Source organism: Echeneis naucrates, chromosome 18 (assembly GCF_900963305.1).
Source record: "Echeneis naucrates chromosome 18, fEcheNa1.1, whole genome shotgun sequence".
NCBI lineage: Eukaryota > Metazoa > Chordata > Actinopteri > Carangiformes > Echeneidae > Echeneis > Echeneis naucrates.
The window spans coordinates 10,905,471-10,931,837 of record NC_042528.1 but is presented as its reverse complement, the minus strand read 5'-3'; the positions used below and the strand labels follow the sequence as shown (position 1 = coordinate 10,931,837).

Below are 26,367 nucleotides of genomic sequence, written 5' to 3'. Positions count from 1 at the left end.
AGAGATACACGAACAGACACACACCTGCTTTCACAGCTCTCAACATGGGTGATTCATTTCAATTACGTCTCTGCAGCTCTGTCTACCTCCCTGAGCACAGACTAACAATGGTGATGGGGATGAATGGCTGTGGGACTCTTTCATTGACTTCCTCTGGACTCATTACTGCGCTGGAACAAACAGAACAATCGCAGACTCCCAGTCAAACACTCCTACAGAGTGGAAAAAAGATGGGACAGTGTCTGTCTTTTTTGTTTTTTTTTCTGTGTACACGTGGTGCAAAGCAATATGTGAATCAATTTTTGCATATCTGCTTTTTTCACCTCTCTGCCATTTCCTTTCTTTTTCTCTCAACAGCATCAACAATGTAGCCTTGTTTGCTTTTTCTGCACTGAATTACCCTCCAAACCTTATGTACGAAAGCAACATTTACATTTTTCACCACTTCCAACATCATGTCTCACTAATTGAAAAATTAGGCAGCAATCAGAGATGTGTCTTTTCCCTTTTTGATACAATATCCAGGGTGCTGTGACCATTGGTAGTAACACACAGCAAGACCTCAAAGGCCTGAAGGAGCATTAATTACTCTAGTTGCTATGCAACACCAATGTTTGATGATAAATTCCGAGCTTTTTAAAAAGCATCAGCATGTGCCAAACTAAGATGAGCCTGAATGAATGAGGAAGCAATTAACCTAAAGAATAAAGATCGGCCAGAGACAGCTGGTAATTGAAATGAATGATTTTTTTTTTTTGGAGAGAATGGGGAGAAGGTGAATACTTTACATCCTCAGACACATTTAAGTCCTGTTTCTCAGGCTGTTACTGACAGGGCCAGATGCATTCACTAGGGTTTGTGCTTGTAAACCAAGATGTAAACTGCCAACCTCTCCTATTCAGCAGTGCAACTTGTAATCAATGATCTCTTGTAAGACTCCACCAGATGGAAACTTGCACAGTTTGACATCACTATTATAGTTGGACTGTGATGTCTGGATAGACACATGCTGTATATAGAGCAAATTTGTTAAACAAGTAGGTCAGGGAGAGGAACATGGCTGTGAGAACGTGCTGATGGAAGGTGTTGGAGGTTGCTCACCTGTGTATATGTACAGTCGTTAAATGAACCACCTTCCTCAAACATAAAACCTGGCGCGCTGAAAGAGCAAATAACTGTATTGTTCCCAGCTGATGGAGCATACCCAGCTGTAAGTGAACAAACCTGAGCAAATATATGCTCAGGTTTCTGATATGATTTAAATCTAAATCTGTGTTTTTGTTATTCACAGAGCACATTTGTCTGTGCGTGTGTGCGCGCATCTCTGTGAATGCTGCAAATAGATGGCGTCGAAAAGAATAAGTAATTCTTTGAAGGCTGTGCTCATCTGTGTGGAACATGTACATCTGTGAAACAGCTGTAAAAGAGTCGCTCTCTTACCTTTGCACTTGTAGCCTTGTTTGTAGAAGCCCCAGATCTACGCAGAGAAAGAATACATTTCAATTTTTTTGTAGTTGTAGTTAAGTAGTTGTGGCTCTCAAAACACAACTTTCAAACAGCAAAAATCACATCAATGTATTTACAAAGCCCATGTAAGAACCTTTTCATTCCATACGTCTGTAACACAGCTATGTCAAGCAAGTTTCAAGTCTGTCAGGTGTGGAGAAAGGTGAACTAAAATGAATAGAAACAGGCTGAAAGATTGAAAATACTCTGAAAACATATGCTTTGGGAAATGGTTGGCAGTAAAGAGAGAGTACACACAATCAGCAGTTAATGGGCTAAAACATTTTAAGACACCCATGTGGATTACATCTCGATTTACCCCACTGATGCCAAGGAAGGCTGGAAAAAAAGAAGCAAATGAAGAAAGGAGCACAATGGAGCAGAGAGAAAAATAGAGGGGAAGAAAGGGGGCAAGAGGGAGGAGGTTGGTGGGACAGAGGGGGTGGAGAGGGAGTGAGATCAAGCGGGGCTCGGGGGGCGCACAGACAGTGGGGGAACAATGACATGAAAGAGCGGAGCTGGAGATCACACACTTCTCTGGCACATCTGAGGAGGCACAAAATATCCTGACCTCTACTCTCACACACACATACACAAGTGCAAACGCAAACAGCCATATACGCACAAATGCACACATAACAAAGATGCACACAGTGGGGGAAATGGTGAGCTCAGTCAGAGGCTCCACAACAAAGGGAAGTTGGTTACGAGCCGAACATCTAAACACAACTGTCATCACAGCTCTGCCTACACTGACTGACCTTTCCTGACTCTGAAGAGTGCGTAACACAATGCACTACAAACAAGTGCTGCAAACACACTGGCATGTTAATTTACTGTCACATGTGAGCGCAGGCGCTTCGAAAACAGCTATGTTGGCACGTTTTCTGTTAAAGATGCTGCTTTCATTTTTAGAGATTTTTTTTCTCCTTTTTCAGTAGATTTCCAAGATCTGTTGACTGAGCACAGAGCTCACGCAATAGATCTGAAGTGTATTTATTTTTACACTGTTACACTGCCCATGCACTCCTTACTTACTTTTTCAAAATGTAAAAAAAAAAAATAAAAATAAAAAAAAAAAGCTTTTTAACTGAGCAAGAGGTCACCTGCGTTTGTTACAACAAAAAGCCAAATGACTACTACTACTACTACAAAAAAAGCACAGGCAGATAAACAGACAGATTGACAAGAGTTTCCATTTGCCGTTAGCTAAATTCACATTAACATTTCCAGCATTTAGCACCATACCATCTGTATACTTAAGTTTGATAATTCTCTTGGGACACGCATGTCCGGTGATGGACATCAGCCCTCCGGTAAGGGTTCAAAGCTGTGGGCTTCAGGTCACAGGACATTTATGATGAAGCAGCTTTTTATCTGTTATTTCCCCAGTTTTCCACAGAAATGTGCCATAGAACAATTTCCAGCTGTTGTGCCAGTGCTGTGTGTGATCCTGACCTCTTTGTACAATGACACAGATCATGCTGAGCTTACTTGTGCCTGGACATAGATGATTGGTTTATTCATTTATTTATGTAGAAAACAGTTTTTTTACAGGGTACCATTGTTTTGAGTTATTGGTTATACAAATGGTCAATGATAAAGAGCTTGGTGTCGTTAAATTGTTGAAATTTGCTGAATATTTGAAATCTATGTTTTAATAAATTAAAATACATTTAATAAACATTAATAAATATGTCACTTACCTAAGTTTACTTTTCTACTTGCTTGAACACCTGCCCCCTTAAAAGAGCTATACAGGCCCTATCTTCACATACACAGACAAAATATAATTCACTCTCACGAAAAAGTCACCAAATAAACCCATGCATGCAAAGAGGCCCCAGGCCCAGCAGTTGAATCCAGAGCTTTTTTTGATGTGTGACAGTTCCATGACACCGCTTTGCCGCCCACAAATTTACCTTCTTACGTCACTCTCAGCCACCAAGTCTTAAAATATAGAACTACTCTTTTATCTTCTGTAATGAGATGAGAGTGAAAAAAGGTCATCACTGTTCCTGAAATGGAGAGACTCGTCATATCAGATTCAAAAACTGCTACTCCACTGCAGAACACGAACTGAGCAGATCCAATATACAGTAGCAACCGTTATCAACATGCCATTGTCTACAGTCAAACAAACACTTGACCAGTTCAACATGGTTGTAGCTTCTGATTCGTACTCGTGCATTGTGCATCTTCAGTTTCTTTATGGATATCAAAGGAGGGAAAGTGTTGCTAAGAAAGTTCATTGTGTTGAGCCAACGCTACAGGGACTGGAAACAGATTTGTTTGGACACGCCCTTTTCCACTGCCAAAGTCTGCGAACCGGCAGGATAAGGTCACCCAAATACGTCCATGCCGGGTTTGTTTACAACATGCTGGCTTGCAAAATAATGCAGAAATAAATACCTCTTGGAGAAAGAAAATCGATCAGTGGGTGCGAAAACAGAAAAGAATTATTTATGGTCTAAAAAAAAAAAAAGCGTCAGCGCTAAAGCTGTTTTCCACATCACACTGGAGATACAGATTTGTGTGGTCTCACTCCTGCTTTTCCTGAAGCTAGAGTGTTGAAAACCAGTCTGCACCTCTCTCATATGAAATTGCTCTGAGCCCCTCGCTAAAAACTTGCTGTATCCTCCCAAGATGCTGAAGTTCAGACTTGACGCTGGGTTTCGTCACTCTGCGAATTTAGCCAAACTAATTTGTGGGTCATTAATTAGGAGGGAAGGCCAGAGATGAAAGTGGGACATGATTGTGAGGATCCATGTGAAACACTGGGGATGAGTGAACTTCATGGTATTTACAAGCAGGCCCCTCCTGGCTTGTACAGCACATTTGGAGGCAAGTGCGGGGGGGGGGGGGGGGGGTCCTGGGAGGCTGGGGATATTGTTTTTGCACAGGAGCCAAGAGGAATGCAGGCCAACTAGGAAGTGGCTGGTGTATCTACCTCTGCCACAGACACATATTGAAAGGAAGAAGCATGCTCCTGAGTCCTTATCTTCCTCTGCTCTCTATTCTGTGCTTCCCGCATGACAGTTTGAAAGAGTCTGAGCTTCCCCTGGATAATAGATGCTTGTCTATAGCCTGTGCTCATCTGAGTATTAATCAAAGTCTCTACCTGCGGCTAATCTATGATATACCTCTCTTATGAGGCCTGCAGTCTGCCAATCACTCATATCAAGTGTGGAGAAAAGAATGGGATGTCATCTCGGTGTCTCCAGTTCACCATGAAGGCCCTGTTCCTGCTCTCGTTACGGCTGTGTGCTGACTCACTGTGTCTAACAAAACACACAGCTCCTTGGGGGACTCAAGGGCCATAAGACACACACCCAAACAGAAGATGCAACTGAGGAGGGTTGAGGGTTGTCATCTCCCCAATTACCTGCTTCCCATATTTCCCAGAATGCAACTTCAGCAACGTGTGGCTATAGCTCAAAATAATTGGCATTGCCCTGAGCTGACAGGAGGAACCCTCTGAGAGATGAGGTTATCATACACTGCTGAGACAGATAATGAAGAGTGGCTATAGTCTCAGCGACTATGCAACGGCATGTTGAGCCTGGCCAACCTTTGACCTTTGAAAGGCTATGACACTTGCCATAAATTGGGATGGGGAAGAAATCAATGCATTTGAAAACAAGGGCAAACAATAAAGGGATTGTGAAAAAAATCAATGCATTTGCAAACAAAAGTGGGATCAATTTTTGTTCTGGAGCTGGAAGGGGTTATGATTCATACAACTGAGTCAGTCTTCAAAATAATCTATACAGGTTTTGAATGTATAGTATTTTGTGTAATTTTACTATCAACTGTGGATAGCTGAAGAGGGAAGAAACACAAAATAGGATTAATGTGCAGTGGGTGTTTACTCACAAAGCCGGCGCAGTGTTCACAAAATGTGGGCTTCACATAGGTGGCCTCAGTGAAAGTGTGGATGAATCCCATCTTGCAGTTAAGCAGAGAGCTGGCTTTCATAAAGTAGTCTATCATCTCGTCTCTGCTGATTTTCCCATCTCTGTAAGAGGAAGTGACAGAAAGGGAAAAAAAAAATGAGAGAGAAAAAAGCAAACTATGCCACAGATTGGAGGTCAGCGTGCAGGCCGTTGGCTCGACGTGAGTGTGTGTCTGTGAGAGAAAGCAAATCTGCAGACGCTCACTGGTTCTTGTCCAGTTCTCCGAACTTGCTGAGGTACGGGAAGTTGTTCCTGATCGCTTCAAATTCATCCCTGGATATGTTGCCATCGCCGTCAGTGTCAAAGTTCTTGAAGACTGACTGTAAAAAGAGGATTTCAACTTGAAAGAACAATAATTGTATCGCATTCTGTCTCTGCCTTCCTGGTCTGCGTCAGAGTACAGGCAGATAAACAGACAGATTGACGAGAGTTTATATTTGCCGTTAGCAAAATTCATATCAACATTTCTAGCGTTTAGCACCACATCATCTGTATACTTAAGTTTGATAATTCTCTTAGGTTCGACATTATGTGTCTTTGGGGATTCTGAAAGACACATCATTTGCATTAATAAGTAACAATGAGTGAGCAAAATTTTAGAGATTTGTTTATCACAAACCTAAGGAGCCAATCCTGCCCACTCATAGGACAGAGGGCAGGGCTAAAAAAAAAACTGAAACCTCTCCTAGAGAGAGCCAGAGTCTTAAATAATACAACCGTTAGCAATGTGTCAGCCACTGCCAGTCGAAAAAGCTAACAAACAGCATAAACACATAAAAGGTGCTAACTACTCCAGCCATTTAATTAGGTTTCCTTGACAACAGCAACTATTAACTTAAAGTCTGACTAAGTGGAGATGAGCTTCCATTACCGGCTTGGATGTAAAAAAAAAAAAAAAGAGAGAGCTCACCTCCACCATCTTCTCTATGTGTTTCTTAATGATTGTCGGGTCGGCGTTGGGCTTCACCGACACGGCCCACTCATCGATCATGGTGGGCTTGGGGTCGGGCGCAGGGGTGGGGCTGGAGTTCTGCTGCAGCCAATGAGAAACAAAAAGAGAGATGAGATCAATATGAACATGGACAGAAGAAGAAGAAGAAAAAGCTGTCCTTTTAGAAAACAACAAAGAGCGAAGCCAGCTGCTGTGAGAAAAGCAGTTAACTAAATGTCATGATAGAATGAGAGTAAGGATTTCCAATATGCCTGTGTGATGCTTTTCTTTATGCCGCTCAATAAACATTTGTTATAGCTTCTGCACCATTATTAGGACAGATATGGATTCTAGAAGGTCAGTGGGAAATTTAGCATAAATTTATATTCTTCTTTAAATACTTGGAACAATACGACAGAATATCAGGACCTTTCGCCGTATCAGGGCAGGAGTAGAGTGGCATCTATCACCAGTATGAATGAGTTCATAAGTTCAAATCGGTGAAATTCTCACCGCCGGCTTCCGTGGTTCTCTCTGTAGAGATATCTGGTAGATCTCTTCCTCTGTGTGGTACTGGTCCAGAGAGACCTGCACATGACAGGGCACAGAGCATTTCATCATGCCATCAATTCCAACAGCGTGGACCCCACCCTCAGCTGTGACTGGCTCCAGCTGCCTCACAGCCCTCTATAGATAATGAATGGTGGGACCTAAGTGTGTGTGTGTCTGTCCCAGCATGCATCACCAGCATATCATCAACATCAGACTGGAATACAATATGCATGTAACTGCCTTTGAGTATTGTTAAGTGCTACATAAATTAAAAATGCATAATTATTATTTCTACTAATATCAAAATTTTATTTGCGGCTATCAGGGCTCATGATTAAACCTTTGTGCTTATAAGACACTGTTAATCACAATTCAGAGGTTTCTTGTTTGGACACCATCTGATGTGTTGTAATGTTTTTTCTTTTCCTTTCATGCATGCAGCTTGTGAAAAGTTCAATTTTGTGGCTGTGAGGCACATTATCATAGAAGCATCGGCGAAATATGAGCTGAAGATTTCAGATAGTGACAACATGACTTTGTTTTTAATAGCTAATGAAGTTAAAGGTTAGTTAACTTCTCTTGGTTATGTTGTAACATACGCTGTTCATGTGCGTGTGTGCTCACAGTACTGTAATGCTGAATTATACATTGCGAGGAGTTAAGATTCGGAAGTGTTTATCAAAAGTTTAAACAGGATTTACACAGCTTGTCTTAATCCTAAACATTTATCTTCCAAAAAACAAACAAATTCCTGGACAGATTTCAGGAGCAAGCAACTGCAAATATCACTGAAATACATGCATGCAAATTGACTAAATAGGTGGCACAAAGAGAAATCCCAAGGACCTAAAGCTATTTATATCGCTTGACATTACTACTGGGGAGAGAGGAAATGATCTGACCCATCTGCAAGGTAACTACTTTCCGTTAAACTCAACACTGGATACCAAACAAAACCTTTTGTAGTGCAGTGAAAGGCATAAATACTGGCAAAACTTAAATGTATAAATGTGCATTTTTTGTATTTAACCCCTTCATGCTTATATTTGAAAATGTAACAATAAGTCCACAAACACAAAGCAAACGGCAGATGCAACGACAATGACATTTTCCAAACCTCACACAAACACACGCAGTCATGCTCATTATGGTAGTTGTTAAGAAGCACTATCACAAGCTGCTATAGCAACAGGTGAGACTACAGCATCTATTTTTCGCTCCAGTTAACACATTGCAGCCAACTGCCACATGTAATCATCCACCGCATCCATTGTTGGCCTCTAATTATTTCCCTCAGAGCTATTCTTTTACTGAAATTGTGTTTCCTGAGTTTCAGTGAGTTGAAGATGTTAGTGCGGAAGGAAATGGTTGTTTTTGTTTGTTTGTTTGTTTGTTTGTTTGTTTGTTTTATTTCTTGTTGGTCCTTCTGATTTACTATAGGGATGCCTGCAGTGTTTCAGGATAAAAGTCACCCAGGTTGTTCACCCCTTTGAGGATGATACAACATTTTAAACCTGGGTGGTTTGTTCATTTTTAGGTCTCTTCACATGCATGCCTTTGGTTTTCCTTTATTATTGAAGGATTTATTGGCTTTATTTCATCGTTCTTTCTATGAGCCAAGCAGGACTCAAGCTAAATCAACTCCAATAAGCACTGGCATAAGGTAATTGAATATTGACTCTGTCCAGCAAACTTCCCTCGGTGCGCCTCAACTCAGCTGTCAAGTTGGTCCCTTTCATTTATACAGAAGAAATAAGGGGGGAGGGAGGCAGCCACAGTCTCTCACAGACACCTGCAGCCACACTGAGTAATTGATCTCTCGGGATTGTTTTAAGTCAGAAAGCTCCCCATCTCAAATTCAGGAAACACGATCTGCCAAAAAATTTTAAAAATGCCAACCTAAATCCACAATAACACACACACACACAGCGTGCTGCTAAAGCAACGCCTTGGCTTTCATGCTGAAGCGAGCAAGTGATCAGTATTTTACTTCTACAAAATGTTTGACACCAAATATCCTGGTTTATTTAAACTGTGGCTGTACTGAAACAATGTGTTTCTGTTCTAATTTCCCACATAACGCTCATTTGGAGTTGACCCGAAAAACGCTGCTTTCTGCACGTCGCTTAAATTTCAAGTTGGATGCATTTCATGAGGCAGCGTCATGTTTTGGTGGGTTCATATCCTGACGCAGACTTCCGTTTCTTCCTGTTGGTGCTTGGTGATTGACAGCAACTCAATGTGAGGACTTTTTGTGAAGAACGTGCTGCAGAAAGGCTTTTACTACCATATAATGACTTCCTTCACATAAAGTGCCTCACTGCTCCGATAGAAAGGGAACCACAAAAAAATCTAGAAATGAACTTGCAATGAAGTAATGTGATCTCTTAAGTAAAGGGCTTTAGTGCAAAAATTCTGACATTTAACAACCTGTGCTGGTTCTGGTGGGATCAACTTTATAGTTATTTCAAGGCCAAAAAAAGCCCTTCAGCTTTTAACCGGGATACAGGAGCAGACAGCAGGTCTGTACAGTTCAGTACAGGTTAGCACATTAAAATGTTCAGAGATGTTCAGAGAAAAGATTCTTCAACAGGGGCCATGACTTTTTGAGTTTTTTGTTGTTTTTTTCCCCATCTATTCAGCAATTGTGCACAAAGTATTTCGGTTTACTAGCAGCAGATCACAGCCTGTGGAAACACAGGCAGTTCAGGAGGGATATCATTGGGGTCATCTTGAAATGGGCTCGTTTACAGAAAGACTGCATAGCAAAAAGCAAGTTGACATTTAGCAGACAGGGAGCACAAGAGCTGGTAGGTGGGAAACCGACAAACTCAGGAAGAAGGTCCAGGAGACCTCATACCCCGTTAAAACTGTTTACATATGGCGTGGAGATCTGTTCATTATTTCAATTAATATATCAATATAACTGATAAATGCACCGTACATATTCAGAGCTTTTCTCGTCTTAGCAACTATTCAAGGCATTTTACAACAGACCAAAATATTATCCTATAGCAACATCATATTGGTTCAAGGTAGAAATTTGTCTTTCTTTTCGCGTCATGTATTATTTATCCTTCAAAGGTAATAAATTGGCTGCACTGACCACCAGTTTTGAATGCTTTCATCCTGAATGTTTATGGTCTGAATGCTTTGGTTAGCAACATATAATCTCTAACCTTTGTCACAGTTTCTGGGCCAAACTGGCTGCGGTACAGCCTTTCTGACCACGAGCCAATCAAATCACAGCAGAATAACAGGAGCATAACCGATTTCCTCAAACACTGGCTGGACACTAAGTGTTCATCCCCCTCAGAGTTTTTCAAAGAACCTGATTGAGGACTTGGCAAGCCAAACATTTAGTTTGGACTCCACCTCATGTCTTTGCACTCACCGTGAGTAAGTTGAGCAGGTCTGTGTTTGCGTCAATGTTCGGTGGCGTGTTCTGGATGAGCGCCAGCTCCTGAAGGATGGCGTACAACTGCTGGGTCTTAGCCAGGTTGACCCTTGTCTTCTCTTTATCCGCCCAGTCTGGCAACGCCACGTGCACGGCTATCAGGTCTTTCAGGTGCACGCCAAGGATGGGGAAACGGAAGCCGGAGCACTCTGAGAAGCGCTTGCGGTAGTGGCTGTAGTTCCCACATGATGTCACCAGTTCGATGAGGTTGTTAAAGACCTGTAGTTGAGTGCACGCAGAGGGATGTATTTCATTCGGAGGGACAGCATTGACACGACAGAATGTGATGAGAGTTGGCAGGAAACGGAGTCTGTCGCGAGAGATTTGATTAAAAGAATCAGAAACATTCTGGAAACTTTGTTCCAGATGGACTTACATAACTGACAGGACTGCAACTCTCCCAACTGTTGCATTTATCTTTCCTCGGTCATATGGCTCAAATTCATAGTTTTAAAAAGCTGCGGTGTAGGCGTAACAGGCACAGATAAGGCGCTTGGCAGCTAACACAGCATGGAGCTAGATGACTGAACCAAGACTCTATATCACTTCTCTAAATGCATCGATATGCAGTGAGCGTTGAATTCTTCTGGACGTGTTTGGAGGCACATCGTCAATGGCAGAGAGAGGACAGTATTAACCTTGTTAGTCTCCGCACTGATGTGGGTCTGCGTGTCTTTGAGGCGAGAGATGGAGCTGTTGCTGAGGCCGCCCACCACCGCCATCAGCGTATTGAAGTTCTGCAACTGGAGCAGCTTCTGTCAAGGGAGAAGGAGGAAATATTAGGGATGGGTTAGGTCGGGGCATAGATGGCGAAGAAATATATTAGCCAATGATAGATGGGATTTTAGTGAGAGAAAGCGGTGCAGGTTCAAATTTTTTTATGAGTCAGAAAGATTAAATCTTGGAGTAGATTGAGAAAACCTGCACATCAGCACATGAACCTCATCTGAGTTATCCTGACATTTTACTGAATGTTCTGACCTGTCCATGTCAAACTTAAGCTAACACTTTGTGAATGGCACTCTGCAGGACTCCATGCTGCCCTTCAGCCTGCTTGGCATCTCAGTGAAAAATCAATGGGGGTCGCAGCTGTGTGGGAGGGAAGCCAAGCTCAAACACCCTTTGGAATCAATCAGATGCAGAAGGCAGCCCAGGATTTCCAGGGAGGGGTTTTCAGCTACACTGCACAGGTGGTTGCCCTGGTGAAAGTTTCATTGTCAACAAAGCAGGTCTTTCCACTGGGTGTACAACAAATGTGCGATAAGGGCTGGGATGCTGTTTTGTCCTCTTGTCGGCCAATAGAGTGGGGATTGGTGATGTTTTTATTACAGCCACAAGGCATAGGCACAAAAACACGCACAGAGAGCACACTGTGAAATGAATTGGAATGGAGTTTTCTGGTCTGCATGAAGGGGCTGTTTTTTGCGTTTTGAATCATACCACAAATCCTTGCTGTCAGAGAAAAAAAAAAAAAGAAGTAATGAACATGAGTCATTTGTGATGTGCTCCCAATAGGAAGCTGAAATGGGACACAACCAGCGCACCCCGAGGGAAGCTTTTGGAAATGTCGGTGCTACCTTCTGAACTGCCTGTGAGTCCATTTGAAATCAGCATGAACATGATTGTTGTCCCTGCACGGGCTCGTGCTGGACTACTTTTCTAAAGAGCAAACTTTGAGGCATTTCAAATTGGCAAAAAACGAACACCCATCCTGCATGAATGACACGGTCCAAAATGACTCCTGGACTCTCTCTTCTGTGCTCAATGAGAAGGAGTGTGAAATACTTAAGGGGCTCTGCTGGGCTCTCCTGACTGCCGAAGCATTGAAAGGAGGTGAAGGAACCTGCTGATCCCCCGTTAAGTAATGTCTGAGCCACTGAATTTCATTCTGCAGATGAAACTGGAACAGACTGAGACATCTCACAACAATGAAACCAATCCCAAAGTAGACTGACAATTTTTAGGGGAAATGCATTCACACATCTGAGCCGCAGGGACGGAAATTCTTCATTTGCCTAATGCAGACTTAGGACGAGTGGATTGTCGCATTGAGGGAAAACCCAGCTCATCTGGCTGACAAAAGTCAACAAAGATTACATCAAACTGAAATGATATAAATTACAGTGAAGCCCAGGGCACCATTTAAAGGGGTGTTTTTCGCAGCGAAAAGAAGGCAGTCTCCAGGCATATGGTCAGAGAGCCATATAAGGCAGTGAGCTGGTAGATTTGTTTGGGAACTGGCAGGGAGAGGTCAGATTAAGTTAAGATTAGGATTAGAGCCATTTTGTCTTGTAGATGACCTTTGATAGTTCAAGTCAATAAGTGAAGAAATGAAGGATTGAGGTCAGTTGTCTCTACAGGCTACATTCAAGCACACAAATGTTTATTCCTGTCTATATCAAAAGTTTCTTTTGCAGGTGTGGTTCATGTACATACTGCATAATGAATTTATGACACGTTATATCTTATTTTAATTCACTCCTTTTGCAGCAAGGAGCTGATTCTCTTCTGGGACTGATTATATTTTATAGTTGAATTGTGATTTTCATTGTCTCAAATAAATTGAAAGTTTTAGATCCTCCTCCACAGTTTGAGGCAGTTTCAAACCCATTGGGCCCATTAAGGCCTTTGGCTCAAGCTAAAAAAAAAAAAAACATTTCATCACCCAGTTAAAGCAGAGCAGTTTTCTTTTAGTTTCTGAAGATGGAAACTGACAGCAGCATTATCTTAAGGAGCGCTCAGTAATCCAAAGACTTTTGAAATGTGACTTACTTTTTCTCCTGATATGTGCTGCCTATTTCACTAGTGTGTGAGAAGGTAGATGTGTGTGTGAGTCATCAAAGCCACAGCGACCTATCCTCCCATCTCTCCACATCTCTTAGTTTCATCTTCTTTTAAAGAATTTTCTCTGCTCCATCTCTCTGGTGCCAGCCAATCACCTCCTATCAGGCTGCTCCATCATGCACCCTGAGCCCCACAGCAGACAGACCTGTGCCACTCTGATGAAATGGGAGATGACGTCAGCCCTCTGCTGGGCTGTGGGCTTGCTCAGCACCATAAGCTGGATCCACTGGGAGACACTGTTGAAGAGTGTGATGAAGCGCTCCAGGATGGGGTTATCCACCGTGCAGCCATGCATCACAAAGCTGTGGTAGTCCTGGAACTAAAAGCAGAAGAGGAGCAATTCTGAGGAAAATATCTTCAGAGATGTTGCTGTTTCTCTAGTTTCCATATTTGTAGCCATCATTATTCAGACAGCCACACTTACTTTCCTGCTGAGGTTTAGATGAGAAATAGCTTAGCATAAGTAAGACTGAATGTGCGCGGCTATTTTTATGCTTCCGTCTATTTCCACTGTGGCTTCTTTCTTTTAGAAAAGAACCACACAAAAATCCAAAGCCCATCGACCATGGTCCCTGTCTTGTCATCAAAACAGTCACGGTGGAATACATTTCCTAAAGTCTACCCTTTAAATCAGATATCAAAGCCAGTAATTTTCTTTGCTACCCAAAATAAAACTACAGTTACTGCCATTAAAAGTCCTCCTATTGCTTAGCAACTACAATGTGCCTTGGCATGTAAATACTGACTTACTCAAGAATTCACAAAATTCAATAGCTGTAAACACCACACACTTGATGCATAGTCTTGACATCTACAGTATCCTAGGCTGTGGTGAAACTGACCAGGATCTTGCAGAAGGATTTGTATTCCAAGTAGGTCAGGTGTTCTGCCAGCTCGCAGGAGTCAAGGTGGTCGAACAGCAGGGACATTTTCCTCTTTTTGGACACCGATGGGACCCGCTGAGTCACCTGCCGCTTCCACTTATAGGATGGCCTGACAGGGGCAACAAAGCACATTGTAACTTCAACGCGTTTGTTTTGGAACAATACCGTAACGGATTATGAGGATCGGTTTTACATGCACTGCTCATTTTAGAGCTGCACTCATAGTTGTGCTGGATGCTGAAGCTAAATTGTGGCAAAAACAATAAAAAAAAAAAAACACCACAGGGCAGCTAAAATGACCCAGCTTCTCCTATAGATTGGATTTCCTCATGGACCACTGGAGGGAAGTCACACAAATGGCTTTTATGGGAAAAAGAGAAGTCACTGACCCCGCATAGCATAGCTAAGCGACTTCTGACAACAGGCAATAAAAGGAAAAACTGCCTTCAACACCCACAGACAGAAACACGCATTCACAACAGACAGCTGGCCGCACGGCTTTCAGCAACTTGATTCACTCACACACTCTTCAAGTCAATGAGCTGACTCTGCCTCTCATTGCCCTCGGTGCACAAGAGGTCTTTATAGTCTTTGATCTGATCCGCCAGCTCCGGGTTCAGATTGAACTCAGCTGGAAACTCAGAGATCCAGTACCTGGAAAGCAGAACAAAGGATTTTCAGAGAGATGATGTGGAGGAAGACAGTCTTGTTTACACTAACACAATAGCATACTGAGTTTAAAACACACAAACACACTAAAGTCTATAAATCAAGTATATGAGGAAGACAAGCAGTTCAGAAAGTAACATCACTGGAGGGGTAAAAGTCAGGCCAACTAGAGAGTTTATTACTTGAGAAGGTGGCATATTCTTGTTCGGCGCTCAGCGGTGCAGCTCTCCTCTTGAGATCTGATCCCCAAGTCAAGGTGTGTCCTTGCTGCAAAATTGGAACTGTTTCCTCTCCTTTTCAAACGGCAACATCTTTGCCTTCAATCATGTTTAAATCAAGTAGAAAAAAACACAAAGTAGAGCCAAAGGTCCTTTGTCAAGGTCCTTTTTGCCATCCCAAATCCCTACAGAGCATCTGGCTTTGGCTCTCACACACACACACAAAACCACAAAATGTTTTCTAAGCTACCACAAAACAAAATTTGAAGGATACTTGAGCACCAGCTTTTTAGCCATGTCAGTTGAAGGGATGTACCAAGGGTGCATCATAAGAAACATACGGACTGAGGAAGTATCCTTCAAAGTGCCCCCCTCATCTGTAACATGAAAATAAGGAATCAGGGTTTAAATAACTGTCTGATCAATAATTTGCATAACGCAAAACAAACACTGTTGAAACAACGAACCAAAGGCTTGAATGCACGCTTCCACCAGTTCGTCCACTGTGGCGGACTGCTCCGATGATGTGGACTCCATCGTTCCTGTCTTCTGTGTCTGTCCCCCTGGTTTCCCTTTGTATGCTTTGATTCTTGGTTCTATCACTGAGCACAAAAGCAGACAAAAAAAAAAAAACCCAAAAACAAACGATCAAGGGGGAGAAAAACAGCTAACTGTGAAGCAAATAGAGAGAGAAAAAAAATTTTAGCTTCTGCAGTCACATGTTTTGAATAGTTGTGTGGTCAATTATTTTGCATTCTGCTCCTCACTGTGAGAGTAGGTCTGTTTACACTGACGGCCGGGGTGATGGTATTTTTTTTTGGTGAAATTTAATCAGGATATCTAACTGTCAGTGGCAGCCACTGCAGAGGTGAAGAGAAATTCCAGCTGTCAGTGTGAAAAACCTGCCCAGTTTCATTGGAGTAACAAGCTTTCAGTGGAGCATTCAAGTGTCTTATTATAGTCTAAAATAAAGGCATTTAATTCTTATGAATCTTGGTGGAATATAGGGCTGTGAACTTTAGATACTGGATGCTTAACATATACTACTGAAGGCCTACCTTGGCTTCATGTTAAAACAAGCAGCTATAGATAATAAAACTGGCTAAGTTAGGGTTTGTAGGGAGACATAAGATGACTGAAAAGGAATATGAAATATTTGCCCCAAGAGTTTTGTTTTGTTTTGTTTTTTTTCTAGAAATGCGCTTGCTACTGGCTGAAATACACTATTACATCTAGAGAAATGCATGATCACGTGATCTGTATGATTTATGAATACACTTTACAGTTCTACATGTGCTCCTTCGTTGAGGTTAAACAGCTGCCAACATAAAAAGTGCAGTCTCTAGGAACTACAGCTTTAGAGCAGAAAAGAGGAATTCAATTCATGCAAATACGTTAATGTGAGAACTTTTTTTTATTATTATTATTATAAAATAAGATACTGAAAGAAAACATTCTTTGCCTTTGCCGAACTATTCAAGGCATTCAAACAGCTATAACATTTAAAGGCTGCTTAATGCAGCAGTAATGAAAAAAAAACTTATCCAAATGTGCATTTTGTCATTTGGCAGTGTTTTATCTGAGGACGCCTTTTTCCAAGCAACTTACAAGTGAAGGAAAAACCTTTAAAACTACACATGCTCCATTGGAGTGTTTCTGTTTTCGGTAAAATTTTCTGATACTACACACTTGGTTATATTGGACTACTGTTACTTTGAGAAGCAGTATCAAGTATTAACTCAGTTTATATAATTTAGTACATTTTTTAAAAATCTATATAAAATATTGACAGCACTTTCAGTTCAAGTGATATTGTAAACAACATTTGCATATTCAAACACCCATAATGTCTAATTTACATTTGCACATCCACTCATACTTTTTGATGACAAAGAGAGCTGATTCATGTGTTGCACTGATGCTATTTTAGGATTACAAAAACGAGTACAGAAAACGTTTGGTAGCATGACAATTCAAAAAACAGGTTTCACTTATATGGGAATATGCTTTGTCAAAAAGAAGGCCAAAAGCCACAGTGCAACATCAGGAAACCACAATTATTATCTGTTCTTAACATGAAGCATGGCAGCCTGTGGACATAACACAATGGAGGGATATTAGGTTTTTAAGACATATCAGCAAATGTGTAGAGGCAGAGAAAACAATTACCTGGTTCGCCAGCATTAGATTTTAAGGTAAGAACCGGTATTTTGCTTGAGGATTGAGTGAGTCCTCCCAGCAGGCAACCATAGCAACCACAGCTTAAAGTTTCGTTACACTTTGACAACATATACGCACACACCTCTACACACTATGCGTCTGCACAAAATGCATGCTTTTACCCAGTGGAGTGTGGTATAACAGCAAGAGAGGCCTAACGAAAGCAATTTAACTCAAGTCCTAAATAAATGTATTGTGTCTGAAGAAGGTAAAATACGCCGATGCTATCTCCTATGTAGGTTAAATCTTGAGCGGATATAAAAAAAGCCAGTGGCTCACCGCTGATAAGGGTAAGGGCAACGCAGAGGTTGTGGCCAAGTGGCAAAGTTTGGGGCACATCTGAAAGGACATGCTTCATCTGCTAAGGGCTCTCAGCATTGTGGTGCTGTGGCAGAGCGTTACAAGGGTCTGATATGTAAGTGTATGTATCTATTGTGCCTGACACAATGAAGTCTTCCACTGCGCTGTCTCTGCTGCAACGTGGTGGGCGGACACACTCAATTGCAGGCTTCACAAGCTGTCTCAGCAACACACACATACATGCAATTTTCTCAAAAGGTGGAGGGAAAGGAAAAGACGTAGAAAGAGGGATATTACCCTAAAGCTCATAATACATCATGAGCAGGGAAGTGAAACCACTGTGATGTTGAGCGAAAAATAAACATATAAGGAAGCATAAATCTTTTTTTTATGGTAAGATCACCGCGTAATAGGCTGTATAAAAAATGACATACTACTACAAACAATACCTGCTCTCTATAGATAGACATGAAAGTTCCTGGGAGTGATGCAAAGGTCACCACAGGAAGTAGGTCTGTGCTGTAAGCAATAAAACCTCAAAGAAAAAAAAAAAAAAAAAAAACTCACACAAACACACTTGTGACACCTCAGCGCTAAGAATACCATCAACCCCTCAGCGAACATTTACCCCCCTGCTCATGTCTCAAGCATACAGTGTGACAGGATATGGGGTGGCCTCCGAGTCTGTTATTGTCAGACTTACTGATATTGATGAGAGATCTAAGCTGAATTGGATTTCACTGTGACAAATCAGCAGCTGTTTCAGTTTGTCTTTTTTTTTTTGTTGTTTTTTTACTGCTCAGGTCAGAGCAGTCTGTCCTAAGGAGCTGAACGAGGATATAAATCCTACTTTCCCTGCAGGCCTAAGGAAGGACTACATCCGTCCCTCAGAGAGCATTATGCTGCACAAAAGCAGCACTCAGGTGTGTTTTCGGTTCCAGAGCCCTCTGTATCCCCTTACCCATTCTTTCTAACCAACCTTTAAGTGTTTTATCTAAAGTCCTAATCCTGATATTGTCTTTCTAGCCATGAAGCAATACATGGATTGTTAGGTAGCACACACTGTGAGAGTTTTGGTGCCATCCTTGGTTGCTTGGTGACGATGATCCAGGGACATCCATCAGGGTGGATTAGAAGGTGGGATGCGACACAGTGGGGATAAAGGGATGTTGACCGGTGTCTGGTCAATTGTGGCCTTGGAGAATTTGCAGTGTGCTGTTGGCTTAGTGGGTAATGTAAATGCCACAACCTCTGCTTAGACAAACACACACATCTTCTCAATGCTGTCTTTTTGTACTTTCATCATTATAGCCTGTTCACCCCTCTGTAAAAGCTCCACACACTGAATTACAATGCATTCATTGTTTGACTTAAAAATATCTGTTATTGAGGAAGTGTATTAGAATGCCCACAGTTTGTAGTGTGAGGTTGTTAAATGCGGGGATACAACTAGTAATTACGCACATTATCTATTAAAGGAGCACTTCAGTGGTTTTGGAAATTACATTCACTTTGCTTGTCAGGAGAAGAAATGCTCTATTGTAGAATATCATCTGCAGATCTGGAGGAAAATGTCCAGTCTAAAAATAATAACTTTTATAAATTTTGACATAGACTGTTTAGACAAGACTGTGTTACAAGCTGAAGAGTAGTTGGGTTTCAGAATGCAAATGAAGGACACCGGCTCCAACTGGATAATAATGGGAATAAGTCCGGACATCTTGCCGTGTGTTCTGTCAATTTTCACAGTTCTCTTCTCGCTTCAAGGACTGAACAGAAAAATCCCTGAAGACAAACGAGACTGCATCCTTTAACAGTTTAGTCTTAAAGAGAGGTAGCAATTTTTTCTTCAGTGGTTCAAATATGCAAGTTTGGACGATGAAGAATGCCATTAGTATATTTTCTGGTGATCAATTGATTAACTAAATGGCTTATTTTCAGAAAACACAGTACGGTTTAATATGAGAACCTTTTTTCAATTTCAAAAAGTTTAAAATGACTTCTTATTCCACTTAATCTGCATCAACTTTGTAAAATTAGTATACACTTATAATTCATTGCAGAACGCCATGGAGCAGTGCTAAATCCCACATAGGCCTATGAAGAAACTGGCTAATTATATAGATCTTTTTTCGCCCTCTCGACTTAAAATCGACATTAGCACTGATGGATGATAAGACACTGACAAACATGCAAGACAATGATATCCATCCTGTTATTGATAAACCCATAATGGGCTTTTTTTTTTTTTCAGGCTAGTAAATACCCAGAGCTAATGCAGAGTCTGGATACGGCCATTGATTTGGTTTTATATTCTCTCTAGTGGCATTTGGGTAAAACATGAATGACTGATGGTTTCATTGATAATGGTCACAGGCCGCAGATGCATTTATCACACTGATTAACTGTTAGGCGGGCATTGAAAAATGACTCCCGGGCTTTTCTGGTATCAGGTCAAATCTATTTAGCGAAATTAAATCATCTTCAACGTCAGACGTGCCATGACTTAAGTATCCCGCTAATTACCAATGGTTAGCATGCTAATACATTATGGAGCAGACTAAGCCCATTACCTGTTAGAATTGTCATGTCAAGATAAAGATGGCACATTTCAGACAGCCGCTCTTATTTCTAATTAAAGGTGATAGTGATTCGGTAAGTCCGGAGATTCTTTCCCACACCACTGTCCACACTTGTGTTTCTAAAGATGAACATTACATTTGTGCTACATTCTGCTTACTGTCAGCAAGGATGTTTCTCTTCTTGTCTGTTTAGTCCCTGCTGTGAGTCATCATTATATAAAATCGTCATTTTATAGCAAAGATGTAGTTTCTGCCTCCTTCCATTGCGTCGCGTGGCTAGAAAATCACAAACCTGCAGATGTGCAACTCCAAATCCAACTTGCTGGCATATGATGAGGTTTTGAGTCTGGTTGAAGCGGATGAGCTTGCATGGTGAATATTTTTTTTACAAACCATCTGAAATGATAATCAACACCAGGTTCAGAAGTTAGGGCCAGTAATCTTGACTTGGGGGCTTATCTTATCTTCCTGTCCTTTTCAGATTATGTGGCGAAAATTATAAGTTTGCAACAACACCAACAAATACCACTTCTGTCCGTTTTACGCACATCACACATGTCTCTTGCTCAACACCCTCCAGTTTGTTTGAGGAAGTTGTAACAAGAGTGCTGCATGATGGGACCGATATAGTTCTCCAGAGGGGCCGACAGAGTGACTGGTGGCAGGCTCTATTTACAGACTGCAGGGTACTGAGGGCAGGAAGGGAAGCATTTCCTTTTCCCTGGACACGCAGAATGCCACATCGATGGGGGGGCACCGGCTGCAAACTGAGATTAGCAGCAACAGTTACTCCTTAGGGACGGATGGTAGAAGAAGCGATAAAGAGAATGACCGGGAGGCAGGAAAAAAAGAGCGTACTCTACCTCGTTTCAGCTCAGTCAAATATAGGAAGAGATTGTTGGCTGGAGGGGGTGAAAGCGCGACTTAGATCTGTCTCAGAACAAATGGAGTCCCACTAATACTGTGTTTGTAAAGAAAGCAGGCAGCACTCTTTCATCATTTTGAAACAACAGAAGGAATTTGAGGGATAACAATATGCAGATTTCACAACCTCTTTCTAAGAAACGGCAGCTGCTGGAGTGTAATGTTTTATTATATCCTCCACAATGAAAAGAAAAAAAGAAGTCACATATCCTGTTCCACATCTGGCACACTCTGATATCTCACATTTCAGCTTTCTGGCTTCAAATGAGAGGGTTATGTGTGAAACAGAATGGGTCTTGCAGCAAGTCCTAGTACAATATCTACCCCCTCCGAACAAAAAAGAAAAAAGACAACGTTTCATTGTGTCACAGTGTTTTTACTGCTTTGTTTTGAGGCTTCCTGCTCAAACTACTGTCTTTTTACCAGATGCGATCATTTGCTTCACAACAAATACCGGATGGGTGTGTTGGTATGTGTGTGTGCAATTGGCGAGTGGCCTCCTGTTACAAATAGACATCCATGCAGCAAGATAATTTTCTAAAAGAGAAAAAAAATGTTTGTGGTTTTGAGATCATAAGATTTCCGAGTGTTCCCTCACTCTGTCAGTTATTTCCCTGACACACACATACCTCGCTGCATGATCAGTGAAAGATCAGGGCACATGGCGCATTGTGTGAACATCTTTCGCAACTGCACATTAGGGTTTGCTTCTCACGGTCAGCACCCAGGAGATTTCTGCCAACCGCCTAATAATTTCTAAACCCGCCCCAGTCAAAGTTCATGCTCTGACTTTCTGTAATGCTGAAGTCAGGAATCTCATTTCCTGTTGTTACACAGTGTTTCATTCATCATGGGCAAATTCCTTGTAATGACACTGTAATAATCTGAATCATTTGTCTTTCCCAGAAGAATGTATTGTCAGAAACAATTTTTTTGTTAAAACTGATCTGCTTTTAGAAATGAAAAGGCTGATTGGTTTGAGGTTTTTTTATTAGTGGACTGTACTGACAGCAGCTGAACATAAAGGTAGTGCTAGCAACCAGGTAACTTAAAGTATTAACCTTAGTGATTTTTTTTCTTTAAACAGACCCTGCTTCTAGCTTTAAAAGAAAGCTTCTTGTAAATAGGCTAAAAAAAAGTATAGTCTTTTTTTTCTTAAGCCAGCAGCAGTTAGCTTAGCATAAAAACTGAAAATCATGGACAACAGCTGATCTGGCTATATGTAATCTAATCACTAACTAATCACAAACAAATTTACAAGCAATACTTGGTACCACCAGTGTCATGCCCTGACTTCATCTCTTACTACACTGATGCTAAGCTAAGCAAGCCAAATGCTGGTTAGAGCGTCGCCAAATGTTGAAGCAGAATCCACGTTCTTATCTCAAAAAGGAGACACAATTATAATTGGCAGCAACAATCGGAATGAATTAATTTCGCGTTTAGTGCTTCAACTAATAATTCCAAGTGCAAATGTGAGCCGTTTCGGCACGCCAGGGAAGCACCAGAAGAGAGGCCTCTCTGCAGAAACGTGGATGCATGACTGTGTAGCTGCAGGAAAAAATCCGCCCAAATACAGCCGCCATTTGAAAAATGAAATTCTTGCAAAAACACACCAGAAATCTTGCTTGCAGAACAGGGCAGAGCATCTGGTGAAGAAGTTGCTCTTTGAACAGTGTTCTGTTGCTCTGTTTACCTCCTGCCTGTCACCGTGAAGAGCAGTGGTTTCATGCATCAGTCATTCTGAACCACCTTGATCTTTTGTTTGAATGCTGGGAGTTTCACATTCACCCAGCCAGCGTTCTCACTGCAGGCTTTTGACTGTGTTAGCTCTGGCTAACAACAATTCCTGTTTATGTTGAATTTCCTTGCTAAAAGAACACGCACACTTAATAAGACCACAAACCCCATAATTTCCTGTCATCATAATACACAAATGAAACATGTCCGAGATTATAGATTGCAAATTGACTGTGTTTGGATTGATTGTTATATATGTATATATATATATATATATATATATATATATTTTCTTTTTTTTATTATTATTATTAATTATTTGTTGTATTTTTTTTGCTGTAAGTGCTAGGTCACAGCCACCACTTTTCAATTCCCTCTCTGAAACCAAGGCACGCCTCACACCTGTTGCACAGAGTTCAGTCAGCCAAAACCTCATCATAGCGGTGCAATCACTAAAACAGCTAATTCACTCCCTCAAGTAATCACTAACTGGGACGCACCACCAGTCAGGTTCGATCTGCCCTCCCAATCGGCTCATCTGCTCCTCGGTTTCCTCCTGACTGATTTAATCCCCCCGGCAGGATGATTTATAGCTCCCCAGGTCTGACACTTTCCCTCCCCAGCTGCCTTCCCCACCTACGGCTGTCTGCTGCATCTCCTCAGCAGTCCAGGTCCAATTTTAAAGGTGCAGAAAGCCAAGTGCATTAACAGGTGGGGGTGTGCACTCTTTTATTGGAGGTGAAGAAATGATGGCAGAACAAAAGAGGTGGTAAAAGGGTTGTTTGGAATTTTTCTCAGGACAGTTTTTGCAGTTTTGAAATAGTTTGTAAGGGTCACACATCCACATCACATTTAGTTATACAATCACTCACTCACATCAATTCGCTCTCTACTGTGTCCTTAAACTGTCTTTTTGGTGTTTAAATAGGTTGTAGAAACTCTTCACACAAGTGATCTCAGAGATTTCTTTTAATCAGATTGGTGTGAATGACCAGTTACATGCTTGGTGTGAAAGTGGCCTGGCAATGAAAGGATGATACAGCTAATTAAGACGGTAGTAGAGGGGCTTTAGAGGAATAGATGTGATTAGCTAGTAAAAAAGGAGATGGGGAGGGCAGACGGGGTAAAAAGTACACTGGACCTGGACCGTACAGCCAGATGATGGTGAACATCCAGCACACGTGTCCAAAGCCACTGCTCTTGTCTGCAGTCTGTAATTTTTTTTCTCTGCTTGATTTTCCTCTCATGTAGATTGATTTTTGTTTTCCCTCCTTCCTTACGCCATCCTGCTCCGCTTGGTAGTTTATCCCTCCCTCTGCTCCTCTTCCTCCTCCTCTCAGATTTGTTGCCTGTTGGTCTTTTGGCATTAGGCAACAGCCCTTCGCGATGGATCCAATTATGGCTGGCTTTCCTGATAAATGCAACGCTGCAGCAGGTTGAGGTGGCTGGAAGTAATCCTAAATATCAAGGGTGCCCACTCCGCAGACTTCAAGTAATTGCACTGCGGCAGCAGAGGAGAGAAAGGAGGAATAGAGGGACACAGACTCTTTTTTTTTTTTTTCTTAATCTCTTTGGCTTGATTTTAACATTTTTGTTTAGGTGCTTTGAGTCCTTTCTTTCTAAAATGCTATACCCTTGAAGTCACTGGCTGGATAGGTGAGATCACAGAGGCCATAGGTTACTCTGAGGCAACTGGTGGTCAGTTATGCTTGCGTCTAATTAAATGGACTTCAGACTAATTGTTCTATTGATTTTTTTTTATTTTTTATTTGGTGACAGATTTGTTTGAGTGGGCACAGTACATATGGTGGCTGATGGAGCTGGCTGCTTCATTTGCATCCCCTGAATCAGATGCTGGTCTGGCTGAACAAGTGCACACAAAGCAAGGTTGTCCAACATTCAAAATAGGAACAGTTAATCAGCAACATGCAGCTCAGATGGCAAGTTCAACTGAAATTACTTTTCTGTCCCCTGCCCAGCCACAGCCGCTGAGACTTTTAGATATGCAGACAGGCCGTAAGTCGCAGCTTACAAGTCAAATCCCACTGCTCTGACACCAAAACATGGGTGGAATAGAAGTCTGGAGTGAAGTCAAAAAAAAAAAAAGCAGCAGAGCAAATAATCAACAGCTGCAACATACAAAGATGCCTCTTAATCCCCTATATTCTGAAGGTGGTGGGAGAAAATCACCCAGAGGCACATCAGTCTCTTTAAAAAAAAACGGGAAATGAGTGGGCCGACTTGATTAAAATGAAGCCAGTAATATGAGTCCATGTTAAATTGTGCAGTCAAGGCTGTGTGACAAAATAAGCTTTTGGCGATGGCCTTGAGTGTGATGCTCTCCAGTCGGGTCACTACTCGTCAACACACAGGTGTTCGCTGATAATTAGCTGAGCCGCCCTGGGTCCGTGGAAATTTGCTGGTCATCTCAGCAGCCACGAAAGCTGTATCAGGCTCAAAATGATCCCCCAGCATATCTTTGCATACAAGCAGACTTTTGTTTACAAGCAGGATGAAGGCCCTGCCACTCCTTTCAGATCTAATTTTAGGAGTAGGGATGCTCCTCCTTCCTGAAGACCACTGTTCCAGTTGTTATGGACTCACTGAGCTCCCCATGAAGCAGGATTATGAGGTAATTGTGCCTATACGGCATATCTGACTGAGTCATGAAGCTAATGTATTTTTGCTTTCATTCCTCCGTACAAGCCAGCAAGTCATTTGTTTTTTTTTTTTTACAATCCTTGCAGATAAACTGACCAACTGTGAGCTGTTGCCTCCAACCTTAACATGACACCATACATTAATGCTGCTCTACTGGTAGACATCTATACATCTACAGAACACTTCTTCATGTCTGAGCTATGAGTAGTTGGTCCAACACAAAGTTCAAAGCTCATCCAAAGCCCACATCCTTAATGAGTCAACATGAAAACATCAGGCTGACGTGGAGCAAGCAGGCGAGTACATTCCTGACCTGGCATACTCTTGCAACACAACAGTAAGATGATGTGCATCCAAAAGATCAGTTTGCACGCAAAGTCAAACAGGCGCTCTTGCAGATTTCCTCAACCAGAGCATGTACCATATCTGAGACTCGTGCATGCGTAAAAATGTCAATTGGAGCTCTAGGCGCCTCAATCCAAACATGCGACTTTACCTTATCCAGATCTTACCTTCAGAGTTTGAAGGGCCCCATGCTCTGGAGCCGAGAGGTTGCGCTGATCTCAGTTGTTGGAGTGAGCGCTGAGATGAGACTCGTTACATCACCGACTTCGGCGGACTCGCAATTCCTCTTTGTTTTACCAGGAGGGAACGCCAGGCGGCAATGATCGAACCCCACAAGAAGTCACCAAGAGGAGACGCACCCGGTTCCTTCTTTTGGAGTTCACGCTTCCCTCCTCCTCCTCCTCCTCCCCGACCTCCCCCCCCTCCCCACCCCCGCCGCTCACCCACCACACACCCCTCCTGTGCAAGCTATGAGCGTCTCTCACGGAACATTAGCCCGAGTCCCCTTAGTCACGGATGCGTGTCGGTGCGCATCGGATCGAGTCATCTAGCAGCGGTTGGACCGTGTGCCAGCCTCC

The 26,367-nt window shown here is 42.1% G+C and overlaps 1 protein-coding gene across 2 annotated transcripts in view; it reads right to left on the bottom strand.

Annotated features, from left to right (window-relative positions):
* Positions 1–26,191, bottom strand: part of LOC115058515 (RAS guanyl-releasing protein 2) — a 33,086-nt gene extending 6,895 nt beyond the window's left edge. The window contains exons 1-14 of one of the 2 annotated variants that reach the window (XM_029525859.1): positions 25,957–26,191; positions 15,485–15,619; positions 15,292–15,394; positions 14,982–15,038; positions 14,653–14,784; positions 14,089–14,239; positions 13,392–13,565; positions 11,041–11,157; positions 10,340–10,621; positions 6,907–6,981; positions 6,373–6,492; positions 5,667–5,782; positions 5,383–5,524; positions 1,441–1,477 (exon numbers count right to left, since the gene is read on the bottom strand). In XM_029525859.1, the coding sequence (XP_029381719.1) occupies positions 1,441–1,477; positions 5,383–5,524; positions 5,667–5,782; positions 6,373–6,492; positions 6,907–6,981; positions 10,340–10,621; positions 11,041–11,157; positions 13,392–13,565; positions 14,089–14,239; positions 14,653–14,784; positions 14,982–15,038; positions 15,292–15,394; positions 15,485–15,554 (1,576 nt within the window). In that variant the 5' untranslated portion in view covers positions 15,555–15,619; positions 25,957–26,191. Of the gene's footprint in view, positions 1–1,440; positions 1,478–5,382; positions 5,525–5,666; positions 5,783–6,372; positions 6,496–6,906; positions 6,982–10,339; positions 10,622–11,040; positions 11,158–13,391; positions 13,566–14,088; positions 14,240–14,652; positions 14,785–14,981; positions 15,039–15,291; positions 15,395–15,484; positions 15,620–25,956 lie in introns of both variants that reach the window. The other variant, XM_029525858.1, reaches the window with a different exon arrangement.
* Positions 26,192–26,367: the final 176 nt, after the last annotated feature.